The sequence below is a fragment of the Daucus carota genome, chromosome 2, assembly GCF_001625215.2.
Source record: "Daucus carota subsp. sativus chromosome 2, DH1 v3.0, whole genome shotgun sequence".
NCBI lineage: Eukaryota > Viridiplantae > Streptophyta > Magnoliopsida > Apiales > Apiaceae > Daucus > Daucus carota.
This window is the reverse complement of record NC_030382.2, coordinates 49,081,310-49,100,828: the sequence shown is the minus strand read 5'-3', so window position 1 is coordinate 49,100,828 and position 19,519 is coordinate 49,081,310. Positions and strand designations below refer to the sequence as shown.

At 42.8% G+C, this 19,519-nt stretch overlaps 2 protein-coding genes, 1 long non-coding RNA gene and 1 other non-coding gene across 5 annotated transcripts; 1 reads left to right on the top strand and 3 right to left on the bottom strand.

The window, feature by feature from the left end:
- Positions 1 to 632: 632 nt before the first annotated feature.
- On the bottom strand, positions 633 to 2,828 carry LOC135150550 (uncharacterized). Its single transcript, XM_064086918.1, has one exon. The coding sequence runs from the start codon at positions 2,826 to 2,828 to the stop codon at positions 633 to 635; it is 2,196 nt and encodes a 731-aa protein (XP_063942988.1).
- A 6,246-nt stretch (positions 2,829 to 9,074) lies between these two features.
- On the top strand, positions 9,075 to 13,452 carry LOC108205912 (uncharacterized). 2 transcript variants are annotated; one of them, XR_001804028.2, is made up of 4 exons: positions 9,075 to 9,421; positions 10,504 to 10,694; positions 12,397 to 12,523; positions 12,715 to 13,452. It is a non-coding gene; the product is annotated as an uncharacterized LOC108205912 (long non-coding RNA). The 2 variants fall into 2 exon arrangements; XR_010289060.1 differs by lacking the exon at positions 12,715 to 13,452 and having other exon boundaries at positions 9,076 to 9,421; positions 12,397 to 12,671.
- Positions 13,453 to 13,898: 446 nt separating this feature from the next.
- TRNAI-UAU (transfer RNA isoleucine (anticodon UAU)) lies at positions 13,899 to 13,972 on the bottom strand. The gene has a single exon. It is a non-coding gene; the product is annotated as a tRNA-Ile (tRNA).
- A 635-nt stretch (positions 13,973 to 14,607) lies between these two features.
- Positions 14,608 to 19,519, bottom strand: LOC108209270 (zinc transporter 6, chloroplastic). The gene is made up of 3 exons (XM_017380090.2): positions 18,934 to 19,519; positions 16,678 to 16,854; positions 14,608 to 15,041 (listed from the first exon to the last, which is right to left on the bottom strand). The coding sequence occupies exons 1-3, from the start codon at positions 19,450 to 19,452 to the stop codon at positions 14,727 to 14,729; spliced, it is 1,011 nt and encodes a 336-aa protein (XP_017235579.1). The 5' UTR covers positions 19,453 to 19,519; the 3' UTR covers positions 14,608 to 14,726.

The window sequence follows — 19,519 nt, the reverse complement described above, 5'->3', positions numbered from 1 at the left end:
AGGGAAATCATCCACTTAGATCCCAGGCATCCAAGTATGTGGGTCGTCGCCCTCCACCATACTTGGGGAAAACAGAAAAAAGTAATAATAAAACAATTTTAAATAAAACTCCAACCCCGGAGGGTTCTCCAAAGCTGCACCCCTGGGGGTCTTCCTGATGGTTTACCGGAAGTACGGGCCATCAGGGCATAGGAATTCCTTCGAACCGTCTCGTGGAGACGGTTCTCCGTTCATCCCGAGGGTGTCATACATATGTCTCGATTACACATGCAGACAGGTTCCAAAGCAGCAGGGAGATCGTCCCTGGTCTTCATGTTCCAAGCAATACAAAGATACACAAATATGAAAAAATTGAAAATTTATTGATAGTAGTACGCTTACATGATGCTTTTGCCGAAGGGCACGTACAACCCCGACCCCCCGAGGCTTGGGAGTAATTTTATTAGTTCCAAGGCTCATGCTTGAATACTCTAAACAGGAACTTAAAAAGAAAAGAAACATAAACAGCAACTTCCCCTCTTGCGTGTCGATCCTTCATCATGCCTCGTTAAAACCTTCCTAGGTAAAACCCGTGGGAAAAACCCTAGTAAGGAAAAAGAGTACATGAGTCGGATGACGAGGGGTCTTCTGGTCTACTGATAATACTTTTTGAGATGTTCGGCATTCCATGCTCGGGGGATGTCTCTCCCTTCTAGGTCTGCCAAGTAATATGTTCCAGAAAACAGCACCACTCTTACCTTGTACGGTCCTTCCCAATTAGCTCCGAAGACTCCATGGCTCGCCACCTTGGTGTTTGGCATGACTCTTCGCAGAACTAGATCGCCTACCTGGAATGGCCTAGCCTTGACTTTGGTGTTATAATGCCTCGCCACTCTTTGCTGGTATGATGCAATCCTTAGCTGAGCTCCTGATCTGGTTTCTTCGAGCATATCCAGGTGTAGACGATGGTTGACCTCGTTCACTTCTGGGTTGAAATTATCTCTTCTGAATGATCCGGCTCCTAGCTCCACAGGTATCATAGCTTCACATCCATAGGTAAGGTTGAAAGGTGACTCCTCGGTTGTTGTTCTAGGAGTCGTGTTGTAGGACCAAAGCACATTGGGTAGCTCTTCAGGCCAATTGCCTTTCTTGTCTTCAAGCTTCGCCTTCAGAGTATGCTTTATGATCTTGTTAACTGCTTCCGTCTGGCCATTCGACTGTGGGTGGCTGACAGCGGAGAAACCTTTCTTGATTCCTAGGTTGTCACATAACTCCCTCATCTCTTTGCAGTCGAACTGTTTTCCGTTGTCGGAGATCAATTTATACGGAATGCCGAAGCGGCACACTATAGCTCTATATACAAATTCGACCAACTTCTTCGCCGTGATAGTTGTTAATGGCTCTGCTTCTGTCCACTTCGTGAAATAATCAACCGCTACCACTGCATATTTGACACCTCCTTTGCCTTTTGGTAGCTCGCCAATCAGGTCTATTCCCCACATAGCAAAGGGCCATGGACTCGTCAATGATGTAAGCGGAGCTGCAGGACTGTTGACGTAGTTGGCGAACCTCTGACACTTATCGCAAGCCTTAGCAAATTTCAGTGCATCCTCTTTTAGTGTAGGCCAGTAGTACCCTTGCCGAAGTATCTTTTGGGCCAACGAGCTACCCCCCGAGTGGTTACCGCATATTCCCTCGTGTACCTCTCTCAGGATGTAGTTACATTCATCGCCTCCGATGCACTTCAGTAGAGGTTGGTTAAAGCCTCGCTTGTAGAGTGACCCCTCATAATCAACGTACCTGGCTGCCTTATAGCGTAGTTTTCTTGCCTCCATCTTGTCTTCTGGAAGGGTACCATTCTTGATGTAAGACCAGATTGGGGTCATCCATGTGTCGACAGCCTCTTCAGCTTCGATCTGGTGTATCTCCGCTTCGGGCACGCTAGGGTGATCAAGTAGCTCAAGAGAGACCATTCCTAAAACTCCAGGATCTTTCTGGGATGCGGCCTTGGCCAGGGAGTCAGCTTCGGCGTTACTTTCTCTTGGGATTTGTTCGAGTCTAACCGTCTTGAAATTTTCAATCAGCCTTCGGACTAGGTTCATGTAAAGTTCTGTTCTGTATGCCTTTACCTGGTACCCCCCATTGACCTGGTAGACTACCAACATCGAGTCACTGTGGATTGCGATTCTCTGGACGCCCAACTCTTTTGCGAATCTCAATCCAGCAATTAAGGCTTCATATTCAGCGTCGTTATTGGTGGCAGGGAAGCCAAGATGTATGGCGCTTTTAAACTTCCTTCCCTCGGGGCTGGTAAGTAAGATGCCAGTGCCGGCACCATCCTGATTAACTGCCCCATCAACGTTCATCACCCACCATGGATAGGAAGCCTCTTCTTCTTCTCCGGTCCTAACTTCTACCTCGCTACATGATACCTCATCCACCAACACAGGGTCGTTCGGAAACTCTAATATGAAGTCGGCCAACGCCTGGCCTTTGATGGAACTTCTGGGCTTGCACTCGATATCGAATTGTCCTAACTCAACTGCCCACTTCAACATCCTTCCTGAAGCCTCAGGTTTGTACAGAACTTGGCGCAACGGGTAGGAGGTTCGTACCTCGATTTTATGAGCCTGGAAGTATGGTCTAAGTTTCCTCGCTGCCAGGAGTAAGGCGAAAACCAGCCTTTCCATATTCGTGTATCTAGTCTCAGCATCGAGCAACCTTTTGCTCACATAATACACAGGCAGCTGCAAGTTCCCCTCTTCTCTAACAAGAACAGCACTAATAGCATAATCAGAGACAGCCAAATAAAGGATAAGTGTTTCACCTTCGAGAGGTTTGGCAAGCATGGGAGGTGTGGCAAGATGGTTCTTCAAACTCTAGAAAGCTGCTTCGCATTCGGCCGTCCACCTGAAATCTTTCCCAACTCCTTTGATGACCTTGAAGAATTCTTGGCATCTATCAGTTGACTTAGAGACGAACCTGTTGAGGGCGGCTATCCTTCCTGTAAGACTTTGGACCTCCTTCACAGTGCTGGGCGATCTCATGTCAAGCAAGGCTTGTATCTTTGCTGGGTTAGCCTCTATACCTCTGTGATTTACCATAAATCCCAAAAACTTTCCCGACTCCACGCCAAAGACGCACTTCTGTGGGTTGAGTTTCATGTTAAACTTCCTGAGTATCGAAAACATCTCGGAAAGGTGTTTGATGTGGTCTGGGGCCTTCTTAGACTTCACAAGCATATCATCAACGTAGACCTCCATCGTCTTCCCTATCAAGTCTTTAAACATCATATTCACTAGTCTTTGATAAGTAGCACCAGCGTTCAAAAGTCCAAAAGGCATTCCAATGTAGCAGTAGAGACCACGGTCCGTGATGAAAGAGGTGTGTTCCTGGTCTGGCTCATACATTGGGATCTGATTGTAGCCGGAGTAGGCATCCATAAAGCTTAACAGGGCGTGGCCAGCAGTAGCGTCAACTAGTTGATCTATCCTTGGAAGGGGAAAACTGTCTTTTGGACATGCCTTATTCAGATCTGTGAAATCGATACATACCCTCCATTTTCCATTGGCCTTCTTCACCAGCACTGGGTTCGCCAGCCATTCCGGGTAATAAGCTTCTTTAACCAAACCAACCTTCTGAAGTCTATCGACCTCCGCTTTTAGTGCTTCTGCTCGTTCACCGCTGATGGGTCTTCGTTTTTGTCTGATACCTTTCTTCCTTGGATCAATGTTCAAGTGGTGACACATAATGTTCGGATCAATTCCTGTCATATCAGCATGGCTCCAGGCGAATACATCAAGATTGCTTTTCAAAAAATCCACCATCTTCTTTCTCATCAGATTGTCAAGACGAGTACCAATGAATAAGACTTTCGTTGCATCATTCTCATCAACCAGGATCCCAACTGTGTCCTCGGCTGGTCCTACCTTCCGCAGTGTTTCTGGTAGTCTGGGGTCAAGATCGACATCTCTTAGATCGTCATCATTATCCTTCGGATGAACAGTGTCAGCAGACTTTGAACTTTCTCCTTCAAACGGGGGGAGCCTCGGGTAATCTGATGGGTGTAATGCTGGATCGTTAATAACCATCTTTCCCTTTCTCGCCCGCATCAGCTTCTGCTCTTCCGTTTCATCTTCGCTGGCTTCTTCGACTATCCCTTCGACGAATGTGTCGGATGGCATAGGCGGAGGTCCTTCGATTTGCAATATGGTTTGGTTGGGGAATGCGGTTATCGTCTCTTTCCATTCTAACCTCTTCTGCTTTTCTTCTTCCCATCCAATTTGCTGTGGGTTCTTTTCTTCGGGGAACTGTACCGTATAAATCATGTTGGTGGAGCCTTTGGTGAACCTGAGTGGTCTAAAGGATCTTTTTGTCTCCTCCGCATTCTCTTCTTTGAAGTCGAGCATCTCTTCGTCAGGATCAATATCAGCTTTGAACTTCGAGGCTGTCTTTATGGTACGGTTATAGCAATCCCTAGAGTCATATTGACAACCTTTGATACAACCTACCCCCCTGGGAGTTGGGAACTTCATAGACAGATGATATATGGAGGTTACAACTCTCATGTCTTTCAAAATAGGTCTCCCGATTAGAGCATTATAGTAGGCTGGGGCTTCTACGATCATAAACTCAGCCACTTGGGTAGCGGAGACCGGGTCCTCTCCGAGCGTTACCGGTAGCCTTATAGTCCCTTTAACTCTGATTGCATCCCCCGTGAAACCGTATAGGTAGGTTGTCTTTCGAGTCATATCCTTGTCTAGTAAACCCATCTTCTGGAAAGTGGAGTAGTACAATAGGTTTACAGAGCTGCCATTGTCCACAAACACCCTGTGAACGTTCCTCGATCCAATCCTTACATTTATGACCAGAGCATCAGCGTGGGGGTGATGGACCCATCGAGCATCTTCCTCTGAGAATATGATCTGGGTATCTTCTCCCTTGAACAACTTAGGTGGTCTCTCCGAAAGACGAAAGACATTAGTGAGAGGGGGTTGTTTAGCTTCCCTGGCATACCTATCCATGGCACTCCTGCTGTCTCCTCCCACATGTGGACCTCCAAAAATTGTATGAATGCTACCTTCTCTGGCTGTTCTTGGGGGTTCAGTAGATGCGGGTGCTTCAGACTCGGCTTCGGGTACTAAAGTGATGATGGGAGTATCCTTATGCTTTCTCACCTCTCTGACAACCCAATCCGTCAGCTTACCACTCCTGATCAACTGTTCAATCTCTTCCTTAAGTTGGCGACACTCGTGGGTATCATGACCATGTGATTCGTGGTAGGCACAATACTTCTTCTTATCTTTGACTTGAGTAGAGGTCAGTGGATTTGGTTTTTTAAAGATTCCTGATTTCTTGTTCACCTCGAATATATGTTCAATAGATGCAACCAAGGGAGTGTAATGATCGATATCTGACCTTCTTCTTATAGGGCTAGGTTGGCGTGGTGGGCTGTTCCGTTCTTCCGAGACAGGTCTGATATCAAGGGCGTTGACCGTATTCTTTTTCTCCTTCCTGGGACTAGGTGTCCTATCTCTCTTCCTTTGCCTAGATGTCCTTGATGAACTGGCGTCATGTCTGGTAATACTTGCGAGAGCCTCTTCCTCCCTCTTATACGGTTCTGCCAAGAGATACAGGGCTGCTAGTGTAGGTGGTTCTTTCCTCTGAAGCGCCTTCCAAAAGTCCGTGCCTACTCTTACTCCTGCTATCAAGAAATTCTTAACGGTCTCGTCGGTTGCTCCTCTCACCTGTGGGACTTCAGCGTTGAACCTCCGGAAATAGGCTTGAAGAGTCTCTCCTTCCTTCTGTCTGATATTGGCTAAAGTGGTAACAGGCGGGGCATAGTGGATTGATGATTGAAACTGAGTGAGGAACATTCTACGCATCTGCTCCCATGACCCAATGCTACCTGGTCCGATCTTCTGAAACCATTGGTGGGCATTTCCCCTCAAAGTTGAAGCTAAAAGTCGACACTTGGTCAGATCAGATACCTGGTGTAACTCCATCTCCGTTGTAAAGCGCCCAATGTACTCTGCCGGATCCGTTGTTCCATTATACCTTAGATCTCCTGTGCCTCGGAAGGTTGCCGGTAGGGGGGATTGTCGTACCGCGGTGGAGAAGGGGGAGGCTGCTTCCTCTGGAACCGTGTGACCTTGCACGCCGAATTGTACCAACAATCCTTTCAGAGCGTCAACAGATACACCATCTAGCCCTGCAATCATTACCGGGTTCCCTTGTGGATGAGGAGGAAGGTTTCCTTGTGGAGGAGGAAGGTTTCCTTGTGGAGGAGGAGGAAGGTTTCCTTGTGGAGGAGGAAGGTTTCCTTGTGGAGGAGGAGGAAGGTTTCCTTGTGGAGTTGGGCCTCGGCTGCTGGAGGGAGTTACGCGCCCGTCAGACTGTGATGCTGAGCTACGGTACATCGGAGGTGTTCTCGGGCGGCGATAGTAGTGAGGCGAGGTACGTCGGTAGTTCCCGTGGTAGTCCTGAGATGAATTTCGGTGATAACCCAAGCGATGGTTCTGGGAGGAGTTCTGTCGGTAGTCTTGACGCCTGGGAAGTGACGAAGGGCGATTCTCTCTATAGTAACTTCCTGCATATGTCTTTTCCGGATAGGCTGGTTTCCTCTTTCCTTCATATACTACCAGTTGTTTCTCCTCGTTAGCTTTCTCGTTCCCAGAAGAACGTTTCCCTTCCGAGGATGGTTCAAGGACTTTCTTATTGCCTCTGATTGGTGGTGGGGGATGGCCCTCGAACTCACTTTTGACGGTTGCAAGTCGATGTTGTTGTCTGATGCTGCGGATATCCCGGGCAAGTTCTTCTTCGTGCTTTCTATTGGCCTCCCGTCGTTGCTCTTCAGTTAAGGATTTGTCGATGTATTGGGAGATCACGATTTTTGCTTGTCTTTGGTCTTCAAGGGGACGTCGCGTCCCGGGAGTATCGTAGTGCAAGCTCCGGGGTGTTATAGTGCGAAACCTATCATCAGCCTTCTTGTTTGATTCTGGTGGTTCTGTTATGGGTTCTTTCCCTTGGCGATGTGTCCTATGGGGGGACCTCGCCCCGCTCCCATCTCCTCCAGTGTGGTGACGACGATTCTGCCCGTGTGGCTTCCCGGTGTTTTTCGACAGCGACCGTACCACGTCTTCCATGGAGTCCAGGCGGGTGGAGACAGCTTTCATGGTATTGGTGAAGGCGGCGAAGGTGTCGAAGATCTGGGTGTTGGACATCATGATGGGTGCTTGAATTGTCGTCAGGGGAGTATTGAGTAGGGATTGTTGATTGTCGGACGGTGGCGGCGGTGGTGCATCAGTAATCTCTATGACAGTTGGGTCTACCGGAGCCTTCTGGTTCTGATCCGTAGCGTCTTTGTTCATATCCTGAGACATCCTTCCTCCAATAGATGTCAAAAGCCCCTCCTTCTAGCGCCAATTGTTAACGGAGGAATCTGGTGATAACAAGATTCGGGGAGGGTTGCTGGAACTTGTGGTGGACGATGACAGCGGACGACGGAGTATGGGTGGTGATTTTAGGTTTGGCTGAGATCGTTCAGGGAATCAGGGTTTTCTCACAAGAGCGAAGGAGTATTCGTTCTTGCAAGGGTTGTGACTTATCCCAAACGATGTGCCTACGTACCCTATTTATAGGGATCAAGCCATACGTAGTTCTTGGGGAACAAGTAACCTAATCAGAATAGGTTTCTTATTCCCTGGTTCCGGCTATGGGCCACCGCTTTAGATCAGACGGATATGGGCTTCTGGAGCCCAGCTTCCTCCGAGGAGCATGGAACTAGGTGGGCTGACCAGCACTAGCCCACGTGGACCTCCTTAGACTCAGCTGTTTGGGCCAACCCTCCGTCCTCTCTTAGGGCGAGGCTGATGGTGGGCCTGGGCCCTGGTTAAAACAATAATAACTAGGCCTGAGAGCCAGGCGTATTGTGACAACCCGGATTTTTCAAAATATTTTATTAATGGTTTTTATAAAAAGGAGGAATAAAATTTAATATTTTATTCCAGTTTGGTAAAAAAAATATATATATATATATATATATATATATATATATATATTTGTTTAAATATTTTACTGGTCATCGGGGTTATGGGAAAATATCTGTTGATCGTGCAATTATCTGTTATGAGATTTAATTGATTTATTTGTGTACAATTATGCTTGTGTGTGCATTTATTTATGTATTTGATCTTATTATATAATTTTATTAAAATTTGTTATCCCCCTAAATGGAGTGTTATTTTTGGAAAAATATAAAGATAATTTGAGAAATTATTATAATTGCTCGATAGTGATTATAAATATTTTTAGGAGTTTTTAAAAATATTAAAATTATATTTCTATAAGGACATGATTTTTAATTAGTTTCCGAACGCAGCTAACTTCGTAATTTTGTATAAATTGTGAAAATACTCTATAAATCCTAAAACTTTTATTTGATTAGTTTTATAATATTCCGAGATTTGTAAAAATATTTCGGTAGTTGTCGGGAGAAATCTTACTAGTATGTTATTCCCGTAAAGGGTTAATTATCTAATTGGGCACTCACTTCACACAAATATATCATCCGGGACACTCTCGAATTTTCGGTCTCATTTGGAACACCATTTTCAGAAATTGTATCATTCTTAGAAATAAAACGTTAAATTTGAAAACAAATCGACGGTATGACAAGTGTTACTCATGAGGCTTTAACACAATAGGCTATAGAGATTATGTAGGCACGATTAATTGAATTTCCGCCTCAAGAAAATGGCTATATATGGATTATTAGGGTTTTTCATAACATATCTCTTCCACCATCAATTTTACCCATTTTTTGAATGTAAAAATTAAGTTAATCGTACCTACATAATCTCTATAGCCTATTCTATCAAAGCCCCATGAGTAACACTTCTCAAACTGTCGATTTGTTTTTGAATTTAATGTTTTATTTTTAAGACTGATACAATTTCTGAAAACGGTGTTTCAAATGAGATCGAAAATTCGAGAGTGTCCCGGATGATATATTGGTGTGAAGTGGATGCCCAATTTGATAATTAACCCTTCCCGTAAATTAGTTAAAGGATATAATATAAGTGATTAGTGAGCAATTGAACTATAGTGGGCTAATTGTGATAATAACAGGTGCTCACACCCTTTTTCTTGTTTTGTGCCACGTATCAACCCCTCTGTTAATCTCTCGACCTCACCGCCTCTCTCCCTCAACTCCACCGAGACGATCGCTACATCCCTACACACCTTTCCGTTTCCATCTTTCACCTTTAAATTCACTGCCTCCAGACTTCGCCGTGATTTCCAGCCGCTGCCAATCTCCACCACCGCTGCTATGTCCTCCGTTTTTACTCTGCTCGAAGCCAGTAGTTGTCCTTCAATTCTTCGGCCAATTAACTCCGTTTTCTGGCCAGCAGTCCACCCTTTCTTTGATTATTCTGATTGGGTATATCTCGAATTGTCTCCTCTATTAGTTATGTATGTATGTATGTAGGGTCCCCATGTATGTATATGCGTATAACTCGTTTGTGTTGTGTTGGGGTTTTGTGAATTGTTAGTGTTGATTTAAATCAGTTATATATACAATTTTATGCAGTTATATGAGTTGTTTAGTAGTGAAATTGATATGAACTGGAATCTGCACTGTCCTGTTCTGTTATGGTATATCGTGACTGCTTGTCCCTTATTTTGTATAGTGGGTATAGGATGGGAATGTTCTACTCGGAGTCTAGTTTGTCCACGCGAAAACCTTGTGTTATTTGAGTTAACGAGCTATTAGTTATGATTATTTTGGTATAGTATGTGCAGAGTACAAAACTGCTTCGCTTTTTAACTTTCTAAATTATACTTAAATTACTTAAACTTTGATTTTTAAGCCAAAACTTATTTTGTAGCTGTTCAAGGAGTTCAGGGAGGTCTCCTAAAAATTTCAAGTAAAAATCATGTATTTTTGATTTATTAAAAATGTTTGAATGTTAGTAGCGCAAACTTGTGAAAATTCAGTTTTGATGTCACAAAGAGAATTGTTTTTGCAAGTTGAATCTATGAGTTGAGTTTGAAATTTCTGTGAACTCTGCATATAAGATTTATAAAGATCTCTGAGAAATATTCTGTTAAAAAGTTGAATTATGACTTATAATTTAGCTATGATTTCAGAATTTGCTAATTATTTAAATTCAGTCAATGAGTAATGGTTAATGTTATTTGATTGGTTTATTGAGTTGGATTGGGTTGATTATTTGTTGAGTAGTATAAGAAAACAGGTGGATAGTCCTATAAATAGAGGAGGTGCTGCCGGATTTTCATTAGAATTTATATATGTTTATTTGTTAAAAGATATTAAATAGTTAAGAATAAGGCGACATGGTTGATTGGAACATGTTATTTGTTAACTTATCAATATTGACTGTTAATAGTTATAAAAGTTAATTGTTCAACTATGTGCTATGTGTTTATCTGACTATGTGGTATGTATATGGATTTACGAAGGGTAGCTAATTACAGATTTTATACGCTATTCGATATTAGTTAACTCCGTCGGCATCGACAGCCGAAGTACCGTGTTACTCGTGGAGAATCAACTGAGACTTGTATATCAAGGACATTCAGACGTAGTTGAATAGCTTTGTGAATGGAATCAGGAATAGTTCCTTAAGATGAAGCTGTGCTGTGAGATAGTCCGATAGAAATTAATTGGTGTGAAAATCAGCAGAACTGAGGCAAGTACTATAACTCTTCACTTATTGTTCAAGTGAGATATTTTGTTCAATCATGATATTGATAGATTAATTTCTCTCAAGCTTTCTTGCGAGTAACTCTATTCTCAACTTGAAATTACTGCAAGTATTCCTATGCTACTTCTTTATTTAAAAGCAAGTATATCTAACCAATCTTTCTCTATGAATACTGCTTTTATTTAACACTTGTACCTTGGGAAAAAGTCTTTCCTAAAACTTGAATTGGAACGATTAATGAATGCTTTATGGGAATAGTACTTATTATCCTTCCAAAGGAGACACTTAAATTACATTGAAATTTTTTGAAACTGGGAAGTAAAAGAAAAATTCAGATATAATCATTGGACTATTGTTTTGTTTGCGTAAGAGGCCGATGCCCAGCTTTGCGTAAGAGGTCTATGCCCAGCCTATTGTTTTGTTTGCATAAGAGGCTAGGGCTGCACATGGGCTGGGTTGGGCCGGTTTCGGCCATTCAAGCTACCCAACCCATGTAGTACGGGTTAGAAAAATTTAACCCATTAATCATAAAAAGAATTAGAAACCCAACCCTACTAATTGTATGACGGGTTGGGTTGGTTAGGGTAGGGTTGATCGGGTTGAAAAATTTGCAAGATAAGCATAATCCAAAATATGTTTTGCACCATTTTGTTGTATATAATTAGCAATAACATAGGACATTGCACCGATACAAAATATCAGGTGCTTTTAGAGTACAGATATTCTCGACATACTAAGGTGGACAACTGAATCTTAATACACTAATAACTATTAAAAATCATGTTTCCGCCATGATATATAATCATAAGAACTAGCTTTATTTCTAATTGTTTCTGCACACTGCACTACACTCACTGCACATTCTATCATCAAATAAGTAAATATAGTTCCGTAAGCAACCAAAAATATTCTACTCCCTCCGTCTCTTATTACTTTTCCTGTTTCTCTCTAGCACGTTTGCCAATACACACTTTTGATCCTTAATATCATTAATTTTGTATTAGTGTTAAATATAAAAACTTTATTGTATTAAAGTACTCGTAAATACGAATCCAACAAAATCACTCACGACTATATTTAGTCTTATAGATTAAACGTAAATTAATAATTAGTCTCATGTTATGAACAGTCCCGACATATAAAACGAGAAAAGAATAAAGAAACGGAGGGAGTGTTAAAGATATATTTTGACCGGGTTGGGTTGGTTTAGGGTTTTTAAAAGTCATATTTCGACCCAACCCATTATAAACGGCTCAACCAAAAATCAACCCAATTAACCCACGGTTTGGAATGGGTCGGGTTAGTCGGCCTAGTTCAAGGTTGGGTTGGGTTGGTTTGAACGGGTTGGACAACCCATGAGCAGCCCTATAAGAGGCCCTTGGCCCAGCGTTATATGGAGACCTAGCTAGTCTTCAGTTCCGGAACATTTTATTTTAGGGCAATGCGTAACCATTGTCCGGGTTACTGTAGACTGATCATTTACAGTGACTATTAACGTCCAATATATCTGAATGCTTTAGAAATTCATATATACTTTTGAACTGTTTTGGTTTCAAGTTAAAAGCATGTTGTTTTGTATACTTCCAGTTCAATTACTTTCTCTGCATTAACTCCTGTTTCTTTTTAACTATTATACTTGCTGAGCATTCTTTTGCTCATTCTTGCTATTTCTTCTAACCCCTTTCAGATAATGTTAAAGATGGTTCGCCTATTTATGCTAAGTGTAAGAGTAATGCTAGGCAAGGATTGCAAGTGACTAAGTTTCAACCTGATGGTCAGGAAGAGTATCCAAGATCGAGTCTTTGGGACTAGTGGTAATTAGAGTTGTCTAAACTTGATTTAGTTGTAAAATCATGTAATAAGATTTATTAGTTTTACTTTTCTGATTTCAATACTATAACCTGTTTGCGATCCTGTTTTAAAGGGGGTGAAATTGAGTTTTAATTTAAATCATTTTTTTTATATCCAGGTTTTGAAATACTTGTTTTTACTTTCTCTAATACAGGTTTTAAATTATTTTTATTTACACGTGGCACCAAATCTAGACCCCCGGATTTGAGGGCTGTCACACGTATTCGGCCCTTTTCAGTATTGGGCGAGGAAGGTAAGCAATGGGCGAGGTCCTTCAGCAATGGGCGAGGACTCTCTCTTGAAGACCTGGGCCGCTAGCCAATGGGCCGTGTAGCCTGATACATGTCTAGGACGAGGGTCCATACCGGGCGAGGACCGTCCTGTTGACCTGGGTCCATATGTTACTGGGTCCTCACTTCCTGGGCTTCATATATGGCGAGACCCATATAATGGGCGAGGACAATCTCAGAGATTGGTTCCTTCCGTGTTGACAGGCGAGTTCTACGCAATCATCTGCCGAGTTGATATTTGGCCATAACAGGAACATAACACAAAGTGAAGGACGGAGACTGCCACCACAAGGTGCAGACATATCGTGCATCTTCTCCTTTAATGAAGATCTTAAAGAGTTGATCTTTCACATCCAAAAGTTTGCGTTGGATGGCACTGAAAAACTAGGTCTGAATTGTGATCAGAAATTCAACATCTATATGAAAGTGAGGGCTCAGAAGTTACTGGAATACGAAGAAAATGGAGGCAAATATTTGTTTAAATGCTAAATTAGTTTGCAAAATTACTCGATTAGTCCATGGAAGTGATATTGTGGACTTCTGATGGATAGGATTTAAAAGCATCCTTGCAACCTATGTTTCAGTCGATATGACTTCGTTTCATAATAAATTTGTCATGATTTAGGTTCAATTGTTAATAATGTTCTCATAGATAACCTAGTTAGTGGTCTTCAGTTCTCAGTACTCAGCTTCAAAATAAGAGTTGTCTTCCCATTGCACTGTTTAATTTCTGGGAGACTGGGATACAACATAGTAATAATATCGTAAAAGCTAGGTTTCACATATGAAACAAAGCATATTAACAAAATGCTAAAAGCCAATAATACTTGAAACCTTTGTTCTGTTTGAACAGGATAAACTCGCTTAATATTGCAGACTTGTAGTGTCTGATCCCCAGGAGTTGGTAACATGAAACTGTTCTTATAGTTCAATTCGTTACTTCTAATAGTATAGTAGTAGAAAGGTTGAAGCAATTTGGAATTTTCGGACATGAAAAACAAAAAGAAAACAGAACACACAAGATTAAAATATGAAATAACACAGCTGTTGGTCCCGGCGGGGCTCGAACCCGCGACCTTCGGCTCATAAGACCAACGCTCTAACCAACTGAGCTACGGGACCGCTTGCGTGTAAAGACTAAAACACACTACTTGTTGTTGAATATAAATAACTTGGCAGCTTCATACAGCTCTTTAAACAACTTTTTTATCGTGAAGCAACTGCTTTATATCGTAAGGGTCGTAGTGGAAGCAAACTAGATAACCGCTCTCTGCTCTCCATTCAAAAGGCTTCCTAAAGCTAGGTTGCTACCCAAATTATTGGATTGAAAAAAACATATACCAAATCAACGTTTGGATTTCCACTCTAGCCCCGTATTGGGTTGTGTATAGACTTCAACCAAGTCGAGAATTTTTAAAAAAAATTGAAGAGGACAAAAACACCTCTCAACCAATTGAATAAGCCAAATTCAACTAATGTTTTCGATTAAGCATTTAGGAGAACAGTTTCTTTTTTCGAGATCCATATTTCAACTTTACCTCACAATAACTGTAGTATCTGCAATTCAATTATCTAATTCATTACGGGGAACAGGGTTAATGGGAATGATATATTTAACCATGACTAATCCAAACACTTAAGACATGAAATTCAGGTTCCAATTCCCGTTAAGCCAGCTCATTATTAACCATTAACCAAATACCTCTTAGTACCGAAAACATGATAACTCAACATCTTCAACTTTTAACATATACCTATTGATTAGTTCATATGTGCATATACCAAAAGAATCATACATGACAGAATTATTACAAGCTGGTTTAAGATACAAGAGCGGGTTGTGAAATACACGCGTCGAATAGAATTGCATCTCTGTTCAAGCCCACAGGGCAAGGATTGACATGAATGTAGAGCCAAGAAAAAGAGCAAGAAATGAAACCTTCTTTAAGAATATTTCAGAATTCATTAATTTGTTATGAAAAAAATCGAGGGCTATAAGATCGACAAGAGCCATGTAAATGAGTATCCCCGATGATAAAGATCCCAGTAGACCTTCAATAATCAGGGCATTGCTGCTGTGATCGTCGTAACCTGTAACAAAAAATACTAACATTCCCAGTACTATCCCCATCGGAGTTGTTACAGAGAACATTAAACACATGTATGCTGTTGTCCCAAAACTGAAACCTGCCTGCACAGTTTGATACTGTCAGTAGTCAGCAACAGTAATCAAGACTACATAAATAATTAAAAATTGGGAAAAAAATACATATGATTGGATAAGATAATGCGATTACTGGTTGCTGGTTCATCATGGAAAAATAAGAAGGAATTGAGTTATAGACCATTACGATGGAGTAATAGAGTATCTTAATTGAAGTATTTGTAGGTCTCCATATATTGCAAATATTTCATTACTCCATAGTCCACAGTAGTAGCTATCATATTTATAAAAGAATACACTCATCTATCCTTGGTATCGTTACCTATTACGAATTTGACCGGCCTTGCTATCAGATTCTCTCAACTTTTTTAGGGCCAATTACCGTATTTTTTTGTTTTAAGCACATCTAATCCTGACTGCTATTTACCCGAAGATCATATATTGAGATCCTAAGATACTTCTTTTATGGTATTGTGTTCTTGATTTTTGCATTCCATGACCACCTAAAATACTGCATTCCATTGTACAAAGCATGACCCCAAGAGTTGGGATCTTTGGCCAAAATTAAGTATGGGGCCTTCACAGTTCCGGGGTGACCTGCCTAAGATTTGAGACAGTTGTAAAGTAGCTATTCCATTAGAAGAAATATAAATGGTGTTATAGTTTTGCAGCAAAGGTATTTAAAAGCTAAAAGGGAGTACATGAAATAAATAGCACAGAGACGGTTATTTGAAGATGTAGAAAAAATAGACCCTATCATACAATTGTCATATTCAGGAAGAAAATTCCTAGGAAGAACTGAAGAAGCCAGTGATAACGATGTTCAAGTGAGATGACATCCAGTTTTTTCATTCCAAAACCAAGCACATCATGTGATTATCTTCAATGACTTTTCTGGTATTTTATGACTCGTAATCAATTTTCACAACCACAAAATACAGCTCCTCAAGTCTTTTGATCTATTTGTCCTTATTACACCCACAAAAAATTGAGAAATATATATGAGATGTAATGAAAACCAAAACAGACCTTATTTTCAGTAAATGCTTTACTGCTAGAAGAAAAATACTAGCAGAACTCAACAGTAATAATGGCTACAATCAACAAAAAGTTGAAATAGAAACAAAATCATGCCAAAACCGCTAGTAAATAATATATACGTTTAGGTTGCATTCACTTGGATGGAATGGAAAATTGAAATGAAGTTTTATGGAGAAGGAAGAAATTATGAGATAATGGTGACTAAATATGAGTGAGTCTAAATTTCTTATGATGAAGATTGTGTAGAAACATGTTGAGGAAGTTGAATGAACATTCCTTCCAGAATACGTGGGTTTGCTTTCTAGTTCAAATAGTTGAAATGAAATTATTGAAGGAATGAAAACTGAACTTGGAGTACAAATTTCGTTTAATTCTCCCTGTGAACGCAACCTTAGTAATTTATAAATATTTTCTCCTATTTCACAGAATTATGGATATCCAACGTGTGAATCTCCGTTTCCTTCAAATTACCCCGGACTTACGAAATCCACTTTCATAGAAAATTATCCGAAACAGAGAAATTTTGTAGTGGGATAGACTATATAGTCTATACTATTGATGCTGTCTTATTTTGACTAAACCATTGATCAAGTTAAAAACAAAGTGAAAGAACAAAATGTACCTGTGCGATGCAACCACCAAGCCCCATGCCTTCAAAAATCTGATGAAAAGCCAAGGCAGCAACAAGCGGCCTAATAGTACACTTATTCTGCGACATCCCCATCGTAACCCCAATAATCACACTATGAAAAATAATCCCTATTTCCAGCACTTGCGACACTAATCTCTGTTTCATCTTTGTTGGGCCATAGCCCAGGGAAAGAAAGGCCCGTCAGGAAAGCCCACAAACACCAAAGCCTCATAGGCCTAGCACGTGAGGAGCACACGAAGGAACTAGTATATATAGAAAGTAGAGACACCTGTAAAAAGGGTTGGAAAAGAGAAGAGTGAAAGGAGATACATATATTGTGGTTGTAAGTACCAACATTTGGCGCTAGAAGGAGGGGACTCCACTATTTTCCAACACAAATTCACTCTTTCGACCATAAGATGGCCGGAGGAGAAGAGCGAAAGCGAAACACGCGATCTACAGTTAAATCTAAGCTGACAAGGACCATTAGCTCACCAGAGATTGATCTCGGCAGTAACTTACATCCCAAAAGGTTACTGTTCGGAGATGCTTCACCGGAAGGATCGGTAGCGGCTCCGGCACGCTCCGACCCTACAGGAGGCGGACGGAAACGAGGCCCTAAGCAGACCGTACTCACTCCACAAGGACGCCATGTCCTAACTAGTGATGCACGGCTCCATCTGGAGAGGATTAAGGCGTTGAAGCAGCACGAGGAACGAGTAAAAGCGCACGAGACGGTGAACCTCGAAGATGAGCTCCAAGCCCTAGATACCAAGAGGCGCTTGCTCGCCGCCAAGGTGAGGCAACAGAGGGAGATCGCCCGCCTCGAGGCTGAAATAGGCAACGCCTCACAGGAGTATCAAACCAAAGACGATGAGGAAGTCTCATGGAGGTCCTCCGCCAATAGCGAATACTCCACTAGAGCGGATTCGGCAGGCTCCTATAGTTCTCGCCACCGCAAAAAGAAGTCAATCCGCGACGAAGACGAGGAAGAGGAGGAAACAGGGTCCAAAATCAAAAATAGCACCGAGATAATGAAGCTCAAGGGCGAGCTCGCTAAACTAAGGAGAGAAATGAAAACAGGCCCCGGAGGCACAGAGACTTCGTCCGAGAGCCCTCTCTCAGAAGAGATCGAAAACTATATATTGGATAAGCACCAAAAAATTCCATCGATAGGTCAGTTCGATGGGTCCACGGCTCCATCGGACTTCATCAGCCAGTTCGATGGGAGAATGAGCTATTACGGACATTCGGAGATATCACGTTGCCGTTTCTTCTGCACCTGCCTCAGCGGCACGGCTCTGGAATGGTTCGAAAATCTACCTCCACGATCCATAGACTCGTGGAACACGTTAAAAAACAAGTTCCGAACCCGATTCTCAAGCAACAAAAGAGGTGGTAAGATCACAGCCTCCCTAATGACGGTTCGCCAGAAGTCCTCTGAGTCGCTCAGAGATTTCCTAGCCAGGTTCAGGAACGAGGTGGCAGTGATACCTAACTTAATCGACGAATTGGCCATCAACTACTTAGCCGCAGGGGTGGACAAGAATAGACATAGTAGAATTTTGGAGGAATTCTTCGAGAAAAACCCCAGAACCCTCCAAGCGGCCATGGAAATCTTCGAGCACAGGCTTACAATCCAGGAGGCTGTGGGCAGCATCCAGATGGCTTCGCCCCAGGCCAAAAGATGGGATAAGGGCCCTGGAGCAGGCAATAGGTGGGAACAAAGGAGGCTGGAGGGTCGCGTACCCCAAGGAACCGAAAAGCCGGACTCTACACAAAACGCCTCCGAGCCTCAACAGTCACAAAGCGCCCCCGCGCCTCAGCGGTCCAGAGGTTCATGGCCTCCTCGCCCCCCGAGGGAGGAGAAGGACTTCACCAAATTAAACACTGAGATCACGTCCATCCTGGCCATAATGAAGACGGACCCAAATTACCGCCCTCCACGACCGATGAATCCCAACAGGCCTCCGAGTTCCAAGTACTGTGACTATCACGAAGATACGGGCCATACGACCGAAAGGTGTTACCAACTCCGCAATCTAATTGAAAACAAGATACAGAGCGGCGAGCTGGCACACTTCGCATTACGCGAAGACCCTAACCAGCCTAACCCGGTCGGCACAGATAGGATCATCGATGTCATATCAGGAGGCTTTGCCTCCGGAGGGTCGTCAAACAATGCAAAGAAACTATACGCCAGAGGGGTGTGCAGAATTGATTCCAAACGCCCTAAGCAAAACCCCTCACCGCCATCTCCTCCTCCGCCACACTCATCCTCTCCTCGCTCTCCAAATCCGCCTCTCTCTCCACCACCTTCCCGCCGCAACACTTCATCTCCGCCGCTCCAATCGGCTTATACTCGCTGACGTCACGTTCACTGTGGCTGTCCACGTGCGAGCTCGCCGTCAAGTCGACGAGCAGCGCCATGAGAACGCCGACGAGCGTGACGAGGCCGGAGAAGGGGAAGTCTTTCCAGGGATGGTGGGAGGAGACCTGGCAGTCGGCGAGGGCGTTGAAGGCGTCGGGGAGGACGTGGACGAGCGAGGTGGAGAGAATTACACCGGCGGCGAAGCATTTGATGAGCAACACGGCCTTGTCGTAGGCCGGCTTGCCCTGGAAGAAACGAGCGAATAATACGGGCAGCGAGATGCCGATTACGCTGGTGAAAAAGATGATGAATATAGAAATGAGTTTCAAGTGAGCCGCGGCCTTGCCGTCGCGGCACCATAATTCTCGTCCCGAGTCGTATGCACATATGGTCATAATAACAAATATAACTGAGAGAGAGAGGGAGAGAGAGAGATTGTTGAGGGTATGACCCCGATTCTTA

What these genes read in the sequence shown, in the direction of transcription:
- LOC135150550 (XM_064086918.1), bottom strand. Translation starts at nt 2,828, where the DNA reads ATGCTTGCCAAACCTCTCGAAGGTGAAACACTTATCCTTTATTTGGCT.
- LOC108209270 (XM_017380090.2), bottom strand. Translation starts at nt 19,452, where the DNA reads ATGACCATATGTGCATACGACTCGGGACGAGAATTATGGTGCCGCGAC. An exon ending in CGGAGGAGGAGATGGCGGTG is followed by an intron (nt 16,855 to 18,933) that starts AGGGGTTTTGCT and finishes TATGGCCCAACA; the next exon opens with AAGATGAAACAGAGATTAGT. An exon ending in TTGGTGGTTGCATCGCACAG is followed by an intron (nt 15,042 to 16,677) that starts GTACATTTTGTT and finishes CAAACTGTGCAG; the next exon opens with GCAGGTTTCAGTTTTGGGAC.